The sequence below is a fragment of the Erythranthe guttata genome, chromosome 7 (assembly GCF_056151865.1).
Source record: "Erythranthe guttata isolate IM_541 chromosome 7, IM_541, whole genome shotgun sequence".
Classification (NCBI taxonomy): domain Eukaryota; kingdom Viridiplantae; phylum Streptophyta; class Magnoliopsida; order Lamiales; family Phrymaceae; genus Erythranthe; species Erythranthe guttata.
Genome location: NC_142539.1, coordinates 4,172,286 through 4,188,928, shown reverse-complemented (window position 1 = coordinate 4,188,928; position 16,643 = coordinate 4,172,286). Strand labels below are relative to the sequence as shown.

Sequence of the window (16,643 nt, the reverse complement as noted above, 5' to 3'; positions counted from 1 at the left end):
TTATAAATAATATATATAATAATATAATACTTACTTTAAAGTTTTTTCAGTTTTTTGAAATAGTTATTAGATTTAAGTTTTGATGAAATATTTTGACATATTGAATTTTTGTTAGAAGTCTTATTGGATATTAAGATGTGTTTTTAACTGAAATTTATTAGTTATTAGCAATGTTTTGAAAACCGGACCGGACATCGACCCGGCCAAGTTACTGGGTCACGGTTGGACCGGTCCGACCGGGGTCCAACCGGGTTTTTAAAAAAAAAATTATCTAATTATTTTATTAATTAAATAACTTAAATATTATATATTTATATGTTTTGTATATTTTTTTTCCACTTACGGATTAATTACCCCACTTTTTGGCTTTTTAATAAAAAAAGATTTTTTTTTTCTTATTACTCTTCTCTCTCTTTTTCCTTCTTTCTTCTTTCTTCTTTCTTCTTCCGTCTGCTTCTTCCTCTTCACGGTTCACGTCTCCCAAGATATGCCCTCCTCTTCTTCCCTTCCTTTTTCTCCCTCTATTTTTTCTTTCTTCTCTCATTTCCTACACATACAGAGATTTTTATCCACTTTTTTTTATTATTATTTTTTTCTTTATTTTCATTTTCACCTCCTCCTTTTTTTTTTCCTTCAGTCACATTATATATGACCCAAATCCGATTACATCCGTTCACCCACAGCCTTTTCCGGCAAGATCCAGTCACCGACGACCACCATCGACGCAGATCCGGCAATAATGTTTTTTTTAAGCTAAAACCTGGTTCTTGGACCGGTTTCCGGCACTACAAGAAAATGCAAAATAGGCAACGATTTCTTTATCGACGAAATGAATTCCGTTGCCAATAGTTATATTTGAGCAACGAAATATAGTATTTGTGGCTAAAGAATAACGTTTTTGTAACAAGATATTTTTGTTGCCTTTGAATCTCATAGGCAACGAAACATATTGTTGTGAATAGTATCGTATATATTTTACAACGAATTTAATGTAAGACAACAACTTTGTTGTTGCAAATGAGTATTTCTTTTTGCTACGATACAAAATTGTAGTCAATACATTTACAATGGCAACAAATTTATTTTTGTTGTGAATAAGTGACGAAAGACAACGAAATATTTTGTTGTAAATGCTCCAAGTGATTTGACAACAAAATATAATCGTTGTAAATTTAAAAACCAACTCTTTTTCTTCATTTTAATTATATATATATATATATATATATATATATATATATATATATATATATATATTATATAATAATATGTTAATAAAAATCTTATTTGTTTATATTAACTACAATAACTCATAATTTTTTTGTTAAGTCAATTGTTGATATGATTTTAAAAAATTACTATATATAATTAATGGTAGATGTTATATTTATAATTAAATTTTATTGTAAATTATTTTTTGAACATAAAATACATATACCAAATTATTTGTTATGACATATTATTTATTTATGTAGTTATTTTAATCATTTGATTTTGTGTATTTAGTTTTTATAAATTTATTTTCAGTTAGTTTACACAAATGTAGTGTTGCCCCAGCGGTTTGAAGGGTGTCTAACTTCAAATCAACCAGAGTTCGACTCTTACCATTGTCATGTCTCCGTATATTTGACATTTTTCAAGCGGGCTAGCCTATTGGGCTAATCATGAGTTTAACCCAACAATTCCGATTCTGAAGCGGTTCGGCGGTCTAAAGGTCGGGTCCGCAAATGCGGGTTGGCGGTCCAAAGGTCGGATCGGCAGATGCGGGTCGGTAGTCCAAAAGTCGGCTGGCGGGTGCGGTCGAAAATAAGTCATGTATTGGCAACAATAAATATGTTGCAACGAAATACAATTTTGTTCTTAATGATTAATGTATTGGCAACGATTTATGTGTTGCAACGACATAAATTCGTTGTTATTAATAAATATATTGGCAACGATAGATTTGTGGCAACAAAATAAATTCGTTGGTAGTAATCAAAGAATTTGCAACGATAAATGTATGGCAACAAAATAGACTTGTTGTTATTACTTAATGCATTGGCAACGATCAATATGTCGCAACGACATAACAATGTTGTCTATAATGCATTATTGGCAACGATTTGTAACATTTCGTTGCCCGGAACTTTTGGTGACAAGGAAACGGCAACGAAGGTGGCAACAAAATAATTTTGTTGCAAGAGGAGTTGGCAACGAAATTAAAGTTTTTTGGCAACAAAACATATTGTTGCCAATTTGACAATTTATTGTAGTGCGGGTTTCCCGGTTCTTACCGGTCGAACCCGGTTTTTGGTAGTTGACCCGGGTTTTTGGCCATTTTGGGTTTTCACTGATAACCGGACCGGACATGGCAGCGGTTCGCGGTTAAACCGGTCGGTCCGGTCCGGTTTTCAAAACATTGGTTATTAGTTTTACTTTTATCGACGTGGATGTTCTTATTTTGGAAAATCATAAAATTTTCAGAAAATTTCCGCTAAGTTTGGAAATTTTAAAACTTATGTGATTTCCAAAATTCTAAAATTTCCGAGCCTTTTGGAATTGGAATGAATTTTTAGATTTCGAAAATCTTGGAATTGGAATTGGAATTGATTTTGTAGGTTCAATTTTTTTTGAAAATTTTCCGAGGAAGCTAATTCCGATCCGATCTATCCGACTTTCACTCCTAGCACCGCTTATTAATAGTCCACAAATAACCATCGTCGTAATGAACAAACGCAAGACTAACACATCTCTCTGAACAAATTTCATCATCGGCAACGCCAAATATTTGATTCCTTATGGAGATGAAAGGATGTGAGTGACGAGTCTTGTTTTCTCCGGGGAGCCGCCACCGTAAAAGAAAACCTAAAATCCGCAGCCCCCTCATTTCCTAATCTGAATTCCGATGGTTTTAAAAGAATCTCCTTTGCCCGTGGGCTGAATTTGGGACGAATAGTGGATGTGTAGTAGTGTTGGACCATGGTGGCGCCTGATTCTAGTGGTGGAAGGCCGACGCCAATCCAAGCCTATTCAGATTTTTTTTTTATAATAGGAATAGTCGGACATTGAAGAATATACACATTCAACTAGGCTGGGCATTTGGAATCGGGATTCGGGATCCCGTCCCGTCCCGATCGGAAATTTACTATTTGGGACTAAAACTTCGGAATTACGGGATTCGGGATTGGGATTAAGAGCAAATACGGGATCGGTATTAGGGAATTGGTTCAATCCCGATCGGGATATTTTAATCTCGAATTAGGAAAAAAAGAAAAAAAAACTAATAAAAAAAAAACACACACACATAAATATATATATATATATATATATATATATATATATATATATATATATAGTGCAAGGACAATGTTTTCAGAACCGGATCGGCTATAGAACCGGACGACAATTTGGGTCATGGGTTTATAGGGTCGAACCGGTTCAACCGGGTTTTTGATTTTTCCTAATATGTCATTATTTTATTAATTTTAATATTTTAAAAATATTATTTTCTTTATATTTTTAATCTCCCACTTATTATTTTCACTTTTATCTATTTCACCTCACTTTTTACTATATTTTATTGTTTATACTCTATATTTTTCCATTTTTTCTCCTTCAAATCCAGCAATCAGTCACCCCTATTCAATCACCCATGATCATATCCGACAATCTTTCGACAACTCATGACTAAATCCGGCCACCCACTACTAAGTTTGTGAAGGTTCGCTCGAATCTAGCCACAAATAACCAACTCAGCGGTGATTCGAGACGGTTTGACCGAAAATCGGGTTCCTTGACTAACTCGTCGGTTCTCGGGTTTTACCCGGTCGAATCGGATTTTGGTCATTTGACCTCGGTTTTCGATTTTTCCGGTTTTAGATGTCAGACCGGACCGTTTTTTTGCCGGGTCACGGTCGAACCGGTTCGACCGGCCAGTCCGGTCTGGTTCTAACAACATTGGTCAAGGAGATGAGAAATACAATATAAAATATATTGTTTCAACTTATTTTTAAATTTTTAAAATTTTATTTGTTCCAAGTTTTGTGGTAAAAATAAATAAGGCAAGAACAATAGTGTGTATATAATATATTCAAGTTGGTTTAGTGTATAAAATAATACTAATAGAAAAAAGATGCAATATTTCTTAGTTTTTAGGCAAAATATGGGATTTCTCGATCCCAATATTTAGGGATACCGATATAACCGGGATTTAATAGTTTGGGACGGGATTGGGATTTAAAATTTCTATCCCGAATCCCGAAATCCCGATCCCGAAAATCCCGAATTCCCGAAATCTCGTCCCGAACTCACCCCTACATTCAACTATGATGTGGACAATTTTGTAATTTTGACCAAAAGTTGTCAATGCGAAAAGTATGAAAACTAACAGTGAGGACCACATTTAGACCATTTTACAAGTGTAAAGGGGCAAATCGTTGCAATCAAGAGTATGACGGGTAAAGTGATTTTGACCTAGAATACAGGAAAAGTGAAATTTGCCCTAATTTTAATGCTCACATAGGAAAGAAAAAAAAAAACAAAAAATTGTTAGGCACCCGCGTTGTTATGGACCAAATAATGCCCAACTTGTTAATTACTGCCCTCGTGGTGTATATAGCTTCTTCATCCACATTAATTTTGCAGCATTAAATGAAAGTGACGGTTCTACTGTGTTGGGATTTGCTAACTAAGCTCGTTAATGTAATTAAGCTCTGCAAATAAGTTTTTAAGTTGTCTGTCTGTGTAAGTTGTATGTGTATTGTGGAATGCATCTATTCTTGTTTTTTTTCTTCAGTGAATTTTAAATAAGATGTTGCTTATTTGCTTATTAATATAACTAAGTTGTGCAAATCACCGTGTCCCCGTTACTGTTATTTTTCCTAAGTAATTCCGTTAGAGCGATTCCAGATATGGCGTCAGATTCAGAGCGCGAATGCACACAAGGACTTTTAGCAAAATGCCAAAACCCTTCTGACCTAATAGCTATAGATAATATCTTTTAAGTGCTTGCAACTAATTTCCCCTAAAAAAATGAAAAAACAAAGGTATTTTGATATAATATTTTACAAATATAGGTTTCGGCCCCCGTTTGTTTTATAAATATAGGTTTTGCCGCTTCAAAATTTGTTAATTTTTCTCCCTGACTCCTAACTAAATTTATATAATTTTTTCACATGCATTTACCATACAAGTTAAAATATTATGGTTAAAACTTATACTATTTTAAATAAAATTTAGGATTAATTTTACTTGGAATCCCTTCTAGATAGTGAAATTGTGGACTCCTCCCCTCCTAGTCAAAATGAGCAAAATGAGTTGAGATTAAATTCTGAGCGGATCAGTCGATATTTAATATAAATCGGATTCCACTAATTTTGATTATGTGGCACTCTTAAGTCTTAACTCTCTAGAGGGGTTATGGGTTCTGCTGGTTTTTTTTTTTCCTTTTTTTTTTCCAATTATTAGAATCCTAATTATATTTTTATTTAAACTACCCACGTGTCAATTATCCTATGGCATCCAATTTTCCTATTAAAACAGACCATCCGGTCTAACTTTGCACCCAAATGAGTTTAGATGAAGTAAGAAAATAAGACTCACCCTCTAAGATTTTAATACGAGTTCCCCTTGAATAATGCAAACATGTAAAAACTGTATACATAACAAAATCCGGAACATATATCCAATTGAAACAATCAATGACTCCGAATTCGTGTTAAATAGTTAAAACAGAGATTTTAAGTGGAATGTGATTGCATCACATAACAATCAGCGGAACAGAAATAAAGATATGCATTTTAATATCGACAAGTAAATATTTGTAGATTACCCGTAAAAGCGAAAAACATATATAAACAGTATTACACAGTAAGAAAGCTGACAATCTTCCGTTTTAAGAAGGTATCTTATAACTGATCACTCGTACAATCAAGTCTTATGTTCTTAAAACATGAACTAACAGACCGGCTACGAGAAATGAGATAATGTGTTAGTGGATTAGTCAAATAAATAATTAAGCACTAATTATCCAGTATTAACAACCACCAACCAACGATCTACTACTTTCAATAATTATTAAGCCATACGCACGTGGTCGTCAAATGAAGGTAAAACAAATTCATTTCGATTAATTAGGATACAAGCTACAAAGGAAGCTTATTTTATTGAAATACATTTTCAGAAGGGAAGAAAAAAAACACAAATTATAAATATGCATGCATGCAGATATAAGCCGGCAGATCCATTATCGATCATGGAATTTATTAATGCATGGCTCACTGCTTATTGGATATATATATATAGTTCATAAATTTATGTGGTTGGTGCTGTAGTAAGGAGGGTTCCTAGTACTCGATGATACTCGTGTTTGAAAAAAGGCATGTCGGATTCGTGCAAATAAACCCATGCTTCAATTCCATCGTTGTCTTTGTTGTTCATCAATATGAACATATCTTTAAGAGGAACATCAGCCAAGCTCACCCACTCCGGTTTCCCGAACCCAAAGTCGAGCTCGTACTCACCGAATTTCGACCAATCCGTAATCCATATCACCTTATAGTTAGGGTTTGATGCTTTCTTAGCTGCTTCAAAGTAGCTATCCACCAAAACCCATCTCCCAAACTCTCTCTCCGATAATATTCTCGGACAGTCTTTAACACCTTGTACGGTGGTCTCCCGCATTTTACGAACGAGTCCCGGAAAATCGCCGTTTTCCAACAGGTGCAGGCGGGCCTCTTCCGCACTATATTCCAGGTAGGATAACGAAACCCATGTGCCCCATGCATGTTTCGACACCGGCGGTACGGTCCTTTCGCGGACGTTGATTGCCTGTGCAATTAGGGCGGCGCTTGATATGCCGCCCTTTTTGGCCCTGTCTGCACGCAGGAGAGCCTGCGTCAGGACGGCGGACACCACCACCACCCTGGAGGGCGGCCGGCCGCCGGCCTCCAGTACTGCGGTGGAGGCGGCCGCGGTATATATATCTCGAAGTACGGAAATGGCTTCCCTGTCGAACATAAACCTCTCGCAGATAACACTGGTGTCCCGCGTCCTGGAAACACCAAAATGCAACGGAGGCAGGTTTTCAGACGGGAAGAACTCGTGCGAGTTGAAATCAGGTTTGATGACATCACCACCGCCGCCCGTAGCGGCATCTTTCCAGGCCGCCAGGAATATTCCGAGACAGGCGGAGTCGGAGATCCTGTGGGAAACGCAGATACCGATGGCCACCCCTCCACAGCGGAACCTGTTGATTCGAACCGCCAGGATTGGGTCGGTGGGCTCATCGGCGGAGCATATATCGATTGGGAGGAGGTGGTTGAGGTGCTCGGCACCACCACCACCAGCACCGGTGACGGCAAGAAGGTCGCAGTCGACCGTTGCTTCGGAGAACTCAACGCCTTGGTCGTTGCAATCAACCAAATGTTTCTCCTTGATGTATCTACCGGCGAGTGGGTAGAAAAGCGGCAGTATTCGAGCAAGTGATTCTTCCAAGTTGATGATTATAGGCCGCAGTTTGTCTCCGGCGACCGATGGATAGAAGAGGATTCGTACGACATGCATAGATGGGTTGAGCTCATCGATTAGTGATATTTTGTAGCTGCGGAGGTGTGATGGTGTCGCCGTCAACGGTTTTATCAGCTTTCGCCTCTCCACCTCCACCTTCATCATCTTCATCATCTTCATTTTCTTTCTAGAGAGAGAGAGTGTATACTATGAGAGAGAGAGAGAGAGAGAGAGAGAGAGAGAGAGAGAGAGAGAGAGAGAGAGAGAGAGAGAGAGAAGAGAACTCCTTCGATGCCTGATTGATGATATGTACTGTGGGCTGTAGGGAATTATATACAGTGATCTTTAAGGGCGGACCAGGATCAAAAGTTAGGGGAGGCTTAAATTTTTAGATCCACAAACGCTGCAAAAAGAAGGTAGAAGGTTATATTGTTAAATTTTAATTCAAATAGTATATATTATAATCTTATTATATTTCAAGCATTCGAAAAAAAGAAAAAAAAAAACTAATTTATCCAAATTATTCTAATAATGTATTGTATTTAATATTTTAAGGATTTCAAAACACAGTACCATATTATTTTTTAAAGGAATTAATAAAGAATAAAAAATAACTACATAGTTATAATTTTTTTTTTATTAAAAATAGAACTAGTTTTCACCATATTTTATATATATATATATATATATATATATATATATATATATATATATATATATATATATAATGGTTAACTATACAAGGATTTATTGTTTAATTTGTTACATAAAACTCTCTTGCATGTAATTCACTGTGCGTGAAATCCCATTTTTTCATTAATAATTAACGTCGTTAACTATACACGAATTTCAACCATAAATCTCATATACACACTCATGTACTTATAAGTGGGTGATTATTTAATCAAATCTACGATTAAAATTCATTCGGTGAAAATAAACAGGTGTATCAACATGTTATCTGTAAATAGAGGTTTGGTGCATGCTTTTTTTTTCAACATAAAATAAGGAAAGAGATCACATTGTAAAAAAGCGGATGCGAATGGTATCCTGACATGTGTACAAAATTGACAACTAATATATTAATTTTGGTGGACCCAACTTTGATGACAAGTGACAACTTCATTTATCGTAGTTATACGGAAATTAATTGCAATCTACCCCTTTTATATTAATTATACGGAAGTTTTGTGTTACATAATTATTTTACACTAAATTGACATAAACTATAGTATTACTTTTGTACGTAAGAGGACATTTTTTTGAAGAAAATATGGCTTATTTTACACCATATTGTTATATAATATGTATATATATATTTTTTTAATTAAATTCAATACAATTATAATATTTTAAAGGGCAAATGGCAAAAAGGTCCATCACATGGGACTTAAATGCATTTTAGTCCAAAAAAAAAACAGTCTCTCAATTAAGCCCATCCCCATGTCTTTAGTCTAAAATACCCTCAATAATATAATTCTTAACAATTCCACCCATTATGCTCTAACTTCCTTAATATTACACATTGACCCCGGATTTAAACAAATATCTCACATTAACCCCCAAAACTTTTTTTTTTTCAGAAAATAATTTTTTTTCTGAACTGTTTTTTTTCCGGCCAGATTCCGGCGTTAACCGCCGGAGACCGCCGGTCTCCGGCGTTGACTTTTTTTTTTTTTTTTTTTGAAATTTTTTTTTCCTTATTTTTTTTTTCCGGCCGGTCAACCACCGTTGACCGCCGGTCTCCGGCGTTGACTTTTTTTTTTTTTTTTTTTTTGAATTGTTTTTTCTTAGAAAAAAAATATTTTAATTAATATTACTGTCTTGACTACTAAATTACTGTCTCAGACAGTAATATTACTGTTTGGGACAGTAATATTATGAATATTATTTTTCCGAACAGTAATATTATTAATATTATTGTGTAAGACAGTTAAATTACTGTTGGAGACAGTAATTTAACATCCAAAACAGTAATATTAATTAAAATAAATTTTTTTTAAGGAAAAAAATTAAAAAAAAAAAAAGTCAATTAACAGTTAAGTTACTGTCTCCGACAGTTAAATAACTGCTGGAGACAGTAATTTAGCAACGAATACAGTAATATTAATTAAAAAAAAAATTTAAGAATAAAAAAGTCAATTAACAGTTAAATTACTGTCTCCGACAGTTAAATAACTGCTGGAGACAGTAATTTAGCAACGAATACAGTAATATTAATTAAAAATATTTTTTTTAAGAATAAAAAAGTCAATTAACAGTTAAATAACTGCTGGAGACAGTAATTTAGCAACGAATACAATAATATTAATTAAAAATATTTTTTTTAAGAATAAAAAAGTCAATTAACAGTTAAATTACTGTCTCCGACAGTTAAATAACTGCTGGAGACAGTAATTTAGCAACGAATACAGTAATATTAATTAAAAATATTTTTTTTAAGAATAAAAAAGTCAATTAACAGTTAAATTACTGTCTCCGACAGTTAAATAACTTCTGGAGATAGTAATTTAGCAACGAATACAGTAATATTAATTAAAATATTTTTGAAGAAAAAAAAAACAGTCAATTAACAGTTAAATTACTGTCTCCGACAGTTAAATAGCTGCCGGAGACAGTAATTTAGCAGTCAAGACAGTAAAATTAATTAAAATATTTTTTTTAAGAAAAAAAAAAAAAAAAAAGTCAACGCCGGAATCTGGCCGGAAAAAAAATATTTCAGAAAAAAAATTATTTTCTGAAAAAAAAAAGTTTTGGGGGTTAATGTGATATATTTGTTAAAATCCGGGGTCAATGTGTAATATTAAAGAAGTTAGAGCATAATGGGTGGAATTGATACGAATTAGGGTTAAAATTGGGGTCAAAATTGAAATTTGGGTTAAAATTGGTTAATTGATGAAATTGGGCTAAATTGGGGTGTAAATCATGAAATTGGAGTTGAATTGGGTTTCAATGAATTGGGGGTAATTTTGGTATATATAAAGGGATTTTCCTTATTTGCAAATAAGTTTGAATGGGGTGGATTTATTTGAAAGACAAAAAGATTGGATGTCCCTATTTTAATTAAGTGCCCTTGTCATGGGCCTATTTGCCATTACCCCTATTTTAAAAAAGAGAGCAATACAATGGGAAATTTTATGCTACACCTGGTGAATATAACCAGACACCCTAGTTAATAAGATTCTCACTACGGGTTCAATTATGGCCCAATGGATTTTAGAAATATAATTATAAAATAAATAAAAAATGACACATATCAAGAAAAGAGTCATCCGGTGAAAATCCCCGGGTGTAGCATAGTATTCCCCACAATACAAGATGGTCTAAATATAATAGTTATTTATTTTCCACGTGTCACCATATGGATGGCATCCGTTTTATCACTATAAACGGACCGTCCGGCTGTAATGCTCATCCTTAAGGAAAATATAATTCATTCATAAAAAAGATTTAAGTTTTACTTTTTTTTTTTTTTTTTTTGTTTTTTTTTTTAAATTTAGGGGAATACATTATTAATTTGCAATATGAAAAATAATAAGTGCCCTAACAGACAAGTACTCTGCCTTGCCTTACCGAATCTAGCTATACCAAAATTTGAATAATAATCCTCTCAAACAAAAAAAAAACAAAATCGATAATAGCCATTAATTACCATATAGTATTGTACCGAATATTAGATAGTGCATTGGTATTAAATTTCTTAATATTTTTGTAAAAAAATCAGTAGAAGAGTTATGGACAAACCTATCTACAAGATTCTTGACATAAATATACAATCTGGATATGTATTATAAAAGACTTTTTTATAAATAAGTCCATTAATGGGTTACTTACTTATAAAAAGTCTACGCAATAAACTCTTTTAAAAAAAAAGTGCACATATGGTCCAAATTTTTGTAAAAAAATTAAATAGCCCATCATACTTTAATATGCCTCAATTTCATCATTTAATTTAATTCAACCTTAATTTGACCCCAAATTTTACAGATTATTCAATTTTGACCAAAAACACATTTTTATGGACAATTTCGTTCGTCACCGCCGTTGACCTTTTTTTATTCTGATTTTTCCGCCGGTTTCCGGCGTTGACCTATTTTTTTTCTTCCTGATTTTTCCGCTGGTCTCCGGCGTTGACTTTTTTTTTATTTCTTTTTCTTTCTTTCTATAACATTTTTTTTCCGTTTAAACAGCATGTTGTGATTAGCAGTAATATTAACTATTTACTGTTAAATACAGTAAAATTAACTATGCTACAGTTTAACACCGTAATATTGCTATATTAATCTCTAGCACAGTAATATTAACACAACAAAACTCATTAAGATTGTGTAATAGCGTAATATTAAGATGTTGACCGTTTAACAAATGTAAACATAGTAAAAAACCAAAAGAATTAATATTACTGTGAGTGACAATAATATTACTATAACAACAGTAATATTACCTTCAACCACAATAATATTACAATAATAGACAATAATATTATTACATTACTCCGTGAATAACTCAAACAAAACAAAAAAACTCAAACAAAATAATAATATTATGTGGTTGACAGTAATACTACTATAACAACAGTAATATTACCATCAACCACAGTAATATTATTGTGTTTGCAGTAATATTACAATAATTAACAGTAATATAATTACGTTACTCCGTCAATAACTCAAACAAAACAAAAAAACCCCAAAAACATAATAATTTTGATGTGGTTGACAGTAATATTATTGTGTTTACAATTATTTGTACTGTCAACGACACTAATATAATTATGTTGACTTGTCAACAAATCGATCAAACAAAAAAAAATAACAAAAAAAATAATAATAATATTACGTTAATTTACTGTCAACGGCAATACAATTACATAAATGTATTGTCAACGGCAGTACAAGTACGTTAATGTACTGTCAGTGACAGTATAATTACGTTAATTTACAGTCAGTGACAGTATAATTACCGTTAATGACATCACAATTACGGTCAACGTTTAGCGGATGACATAAAAAAACAAAAAACACTTAAAAACACTAAAAAAAAATCAACGCTGGAGACCGGCGGCGGAAAAAAAAAAAAAGAAAAAAAAAAGTCAAAATTGAATTTGTGTGGTCAAAATTGATTAAATTGGGGTTACAATTAAGAATTGGGTGTAAAGGCTTGGGGTAATTTTGTCATATACATGAATTTATTGGTGAAAGATATATAGCCCCTAAACCTAATATAATAAAAATACTTGGTTAGGGATTTAAGCACAAAAAGTCAAAAACTCCATTATAAAATATCTATCCAAAAAAAAAACTAAATTTTTAGAGACTAATTACTTTAGGATCAAATCCGTCTAACAGTTGGGCAGTCCTATATATGAAATTGGAATTAATATATGAAGAAGCTAAAACAAAACTCATGCCCTAATTAATTAGTTTAACCTACAAATGTATAGTGAAAACTGGAAAGTTATTTTACACCCAAGTTCATGGTCCACCTAGCTAGCTAACTCCATTCATTTAATATGCTGCAAATTTTAATGCAAGCCACCTATCCGTATTTAGCAAGTTTTGTATTGTTTGGTGATTTGTTCGACCCTACACTCGGTGATAAACTAGATGGGTCTTTTAATGCAACGTGTCTCTTTTTTGTATTTTATAATAGATTTGCCGCAATGGTTTACCTTTAGGGGTCTTAAAAAAATAAAAAAAGAAAGACGTGACAGCAGAAGACCCACCCGGTGTTTATCACCGGGTGTAGGGTCGAAGGAACCATTGTTTAGTCATTCTTTTTTCCTATTACTCCTAGGTATTATGTGAAAGTTAGGATTATGTAGGGGTATTCACTCGGCCGGTAAATCGATCTTAAAAACTGAATCAAATCGAAAAAATGATTCGGTATTCTGTAAATATTTTTTTTAAATTCCGTTATATGGTATTGATATCCGGTATATCATATACCGTACCGAATACAAAAATATTTAATAAATATTTATTTGTTAGGTAAAGTTCTCTTGCATGTGATTCATTCTGCGTGAAATCTCTTTTTTTTTTTTATGGGTAAATGACAAATAGACCCATGAGAAGGACACTTAATTTAAAATTGGATATCCAATTTTTTTATCTTCCAAATCCAGCTCATTCAAACTTATTTGCAAATAAAGAAAACTCATTTATATATACCAAAATTTCTCCTCATTCCTTAAAACTCTAATTCAACTCCGATTTCATGATTCACACCCAATTTAGTCTAATTTCACTAAGTAACCAATTTTGACCCCAATTTTGACCTGCCACCACCGGAGACCTCTAGTCAGCCGCCGTTGACCTCGTGTCGCCGTTGACCTTTGATTTTTTTTGTTGGTTTTTTGAAAACTTGTTTTGTCTTTAAAAAAGATATTTTAATTAATATTATTATCTTGGCTGCTAAATTACTGTCTCCAAAATTTAACTGCCGAAGACAGTAATTTAACTATATAAGACAGTAATGTTATTGTTTGAGATTGTAATTTTACTTTATTAATTAATGTTATCATCTTGGCATGCAATTTTACTGTCTTCGACCGTAATATTACTATCTCCGACCGTAATATTACTGGCTCATGCAATAATATTACTGTTTGAGAGAGTAATATATATTAGTAATAATGTTACTCTTCGTAAAAAGTAATATTCATGATATTACTGTTCGGCATAGTAATATTACTGTTTGGGACAGTAATATTAGTAATATTACTGTTTCTGTATTCAATATTACTATCTCAGACAATAATTTTATTGTTAACACAGTAATTTAGAGAGGAAAGTAGAGTTAAAAAAAAAAGTCAACGCCCTGAGACCGGCGGTTGACCGGCCGGAAAAAAATTCAGAAAAAAAAAAGTTTTCAGAAAAATGAAATGAATAAAAAAAGTCAAAGCCAAAATTCGGCTGGAAAAAATTCAGGAAAAAAAGATATTTATGAAAAATTATATATTATTTTTTCAAAAAAATATGAAAATGGGGGTTAATGTGATATATTTGTTCAAAGCCGGGGTCAATGTGTAAATTTAGTAAGTTAGAGTACAGTGGATGGAATTGATAAAAATTATATTATGGAGAGTATTTTAGACAAAAGACATGGGTATGGATTTATTCTCAAGACTGTTTTTGTTTGGACATATGTGCATTTAAGTCAATTGTCATACCCCTATTTGTCATTCGCCCTTTTTTTTTATTAATAATTAACACCGTTAACTATACAAGAATTTCAACCATGTGTATATATGTTTGCTTATAAGTGGGTGATTATTTAATCAAATTTACGAATCAAATCCACTCAGTGAAAATAAACAAGTGTATTAGCATCTAACTCCTATAGAACAAGTATTCTATGCATGTTATTTGTATATAAGAGCTTTGGTGCATGTGTTTTTTTTTCAACATAAAAGGGATTTAAGGAAAATATAATTTATTCATAAAAAATATTAAGTTTTTTTTGAAAAAAATAGGGAAATATATTATTAATTTAAAATATGAAAAATAATAAATGCCCTAACAGACAAGCACTCTACCTTGCCTTACCGAATCTATACCAAAACATCAATAATAATCCTATAAGAAAAAAAAAATCAATAATAACCATTAATTACCATATAGTATCGTACCGAATATTTGGTAGTGCATTGGTATTAAATTTCATAATACAGTTCTTTTTTTGTAATAAAATCAGTAGAAGAGTTATGGACAAATCTATCTACAAGATTCTTAACACAAATAGACAATCTGGATATAGCCATCCAAAAAAAACTAAATTTTAAGAGATTAATTAGGATTAATTAATCCATGACAATTGGGCAGTCCTACCCATGGTATTATTTAGCAAGTTGTGTATTGTTTGGTCATTCTTTTTTCATATTCATTCATTGAACTCTGACAACACAGTAGCACCATATATCACTGTTATAGTATGTGTTTTTAAGCTTGTATATATCAGATTGTGGTGCATCAGAAACTGTATTTTTACACAAAACGAGTACAAACTAGAGCACATTTTGCGAAATCTAGATGATTATGTTGAATTTGACACCATAAGAGTGGAGGTGTAAGAATTGTAATTATCCAAACAAGATGGTTTTTTCGTAAATTAACCATAACTTAGGGATGGTTGTAATTTACCCTAATTATAACACTATTCTAAGATCAATAAATTTATATTTTTTTATATTATTAAGAATATATTTTATTTTATTTTAGATTTTTGAACATTAAAATAAACATAAATAAATTAAAAAGATATAATTTCTTTACTAATAATATTAATTTATTATTATTTTTTAAATAATTAATGATTGATCTGTTTCATGTTAAACTAAATTTTTGTGAGTTAAATCTTTAATTGTACCAAAATGTATTGAAATATATATAACGCAATGGGATTTTTAGGAATTAGGTATAATACAGGGGTATGGAATGTATGATAAATTAGGGGTGAGTTCGGGACGGGATTTCGGGAATTTGGGATTTTCGGGATTGGGATTTCGGGATTCGGGATAGAAATTTTAAATCCCAATCCCGTCTCATATTATTAAATCCCGGTATATCGGTATCCCGAAATATATATATAATATTCAAGTAGGTTTAGTGTATAAAATAATTCTAATGGATAAAAAATGCAATATTTCTTACTTTGTAGGCAAAAATTATGGGATTTCCCGATCCCAATCCCGAATTCCCGAAATATTTCGGGATACCGATATACCGGGATTTAATAATATGGGACGGGATTGGGATTTAAAATTTCTATCCCGAATCCCGAAATCCCAATCCCGAAAATCCCAAATTCCCGAAATCCCGTCCCGAACTCACCCCTACCGGGTGGGCACTGGGTGTAGGGTCAAAGAAGTTCTGATAAACTGACCGATTCATTATCTGTGGGAACTTGGAGTAGAGATTTTTCCCTTGCCAACGGTTGCTAGGTGGAGTTTGTTACACATGGTTAGCCTAATTGGGTTTACGTCTCTCGTATGGTTTGCAAGTTATTATATTTATAAGAGTGTAGATTTACGCAGTGCACCTATATAGTTTGAGTTTAGGTGTAGTGTGAAAAATAATTAAGTGTAACCTAACCAAAAATTACAATAGAACACGGCAACTTGATTATAAAACTGTATTTAACACCCACACAGCAAAAGT

General features: G+C 32.6%; 1 protein-coding gene across 1 annotated transcript; it reads right to left on the bottom strand.

Annotated features, from left to right (window-relative positions):
- Nucleotides 1–6,081: 6,081 nt before the first annotated feature.
- LOC105964558 (pelargonidin 3-O-(6-caffeoylglucoside) 5-O-(6-O-malonylglucoside) 4'''-malonyltransferase) lies at nucleotides 6,082–7,748 on the bottom strand. Its single transcript, XM_012989067.2, has one exon. It carries the CDS (start codon nucleotides 7,663–7,665, stop codon nucleotides 6,292–6,294), a length of 1,374 nt encoding a protein of 457 aa, XP_012844521.2. The 5' UTR covers nucleotides 7,666–7,748; the 3' UTR covers nucleotides 6,082–6,291.
- Between the last annotated feature and the right edge of the window lie 8,895 nt (nucleotides 7,749–16,643).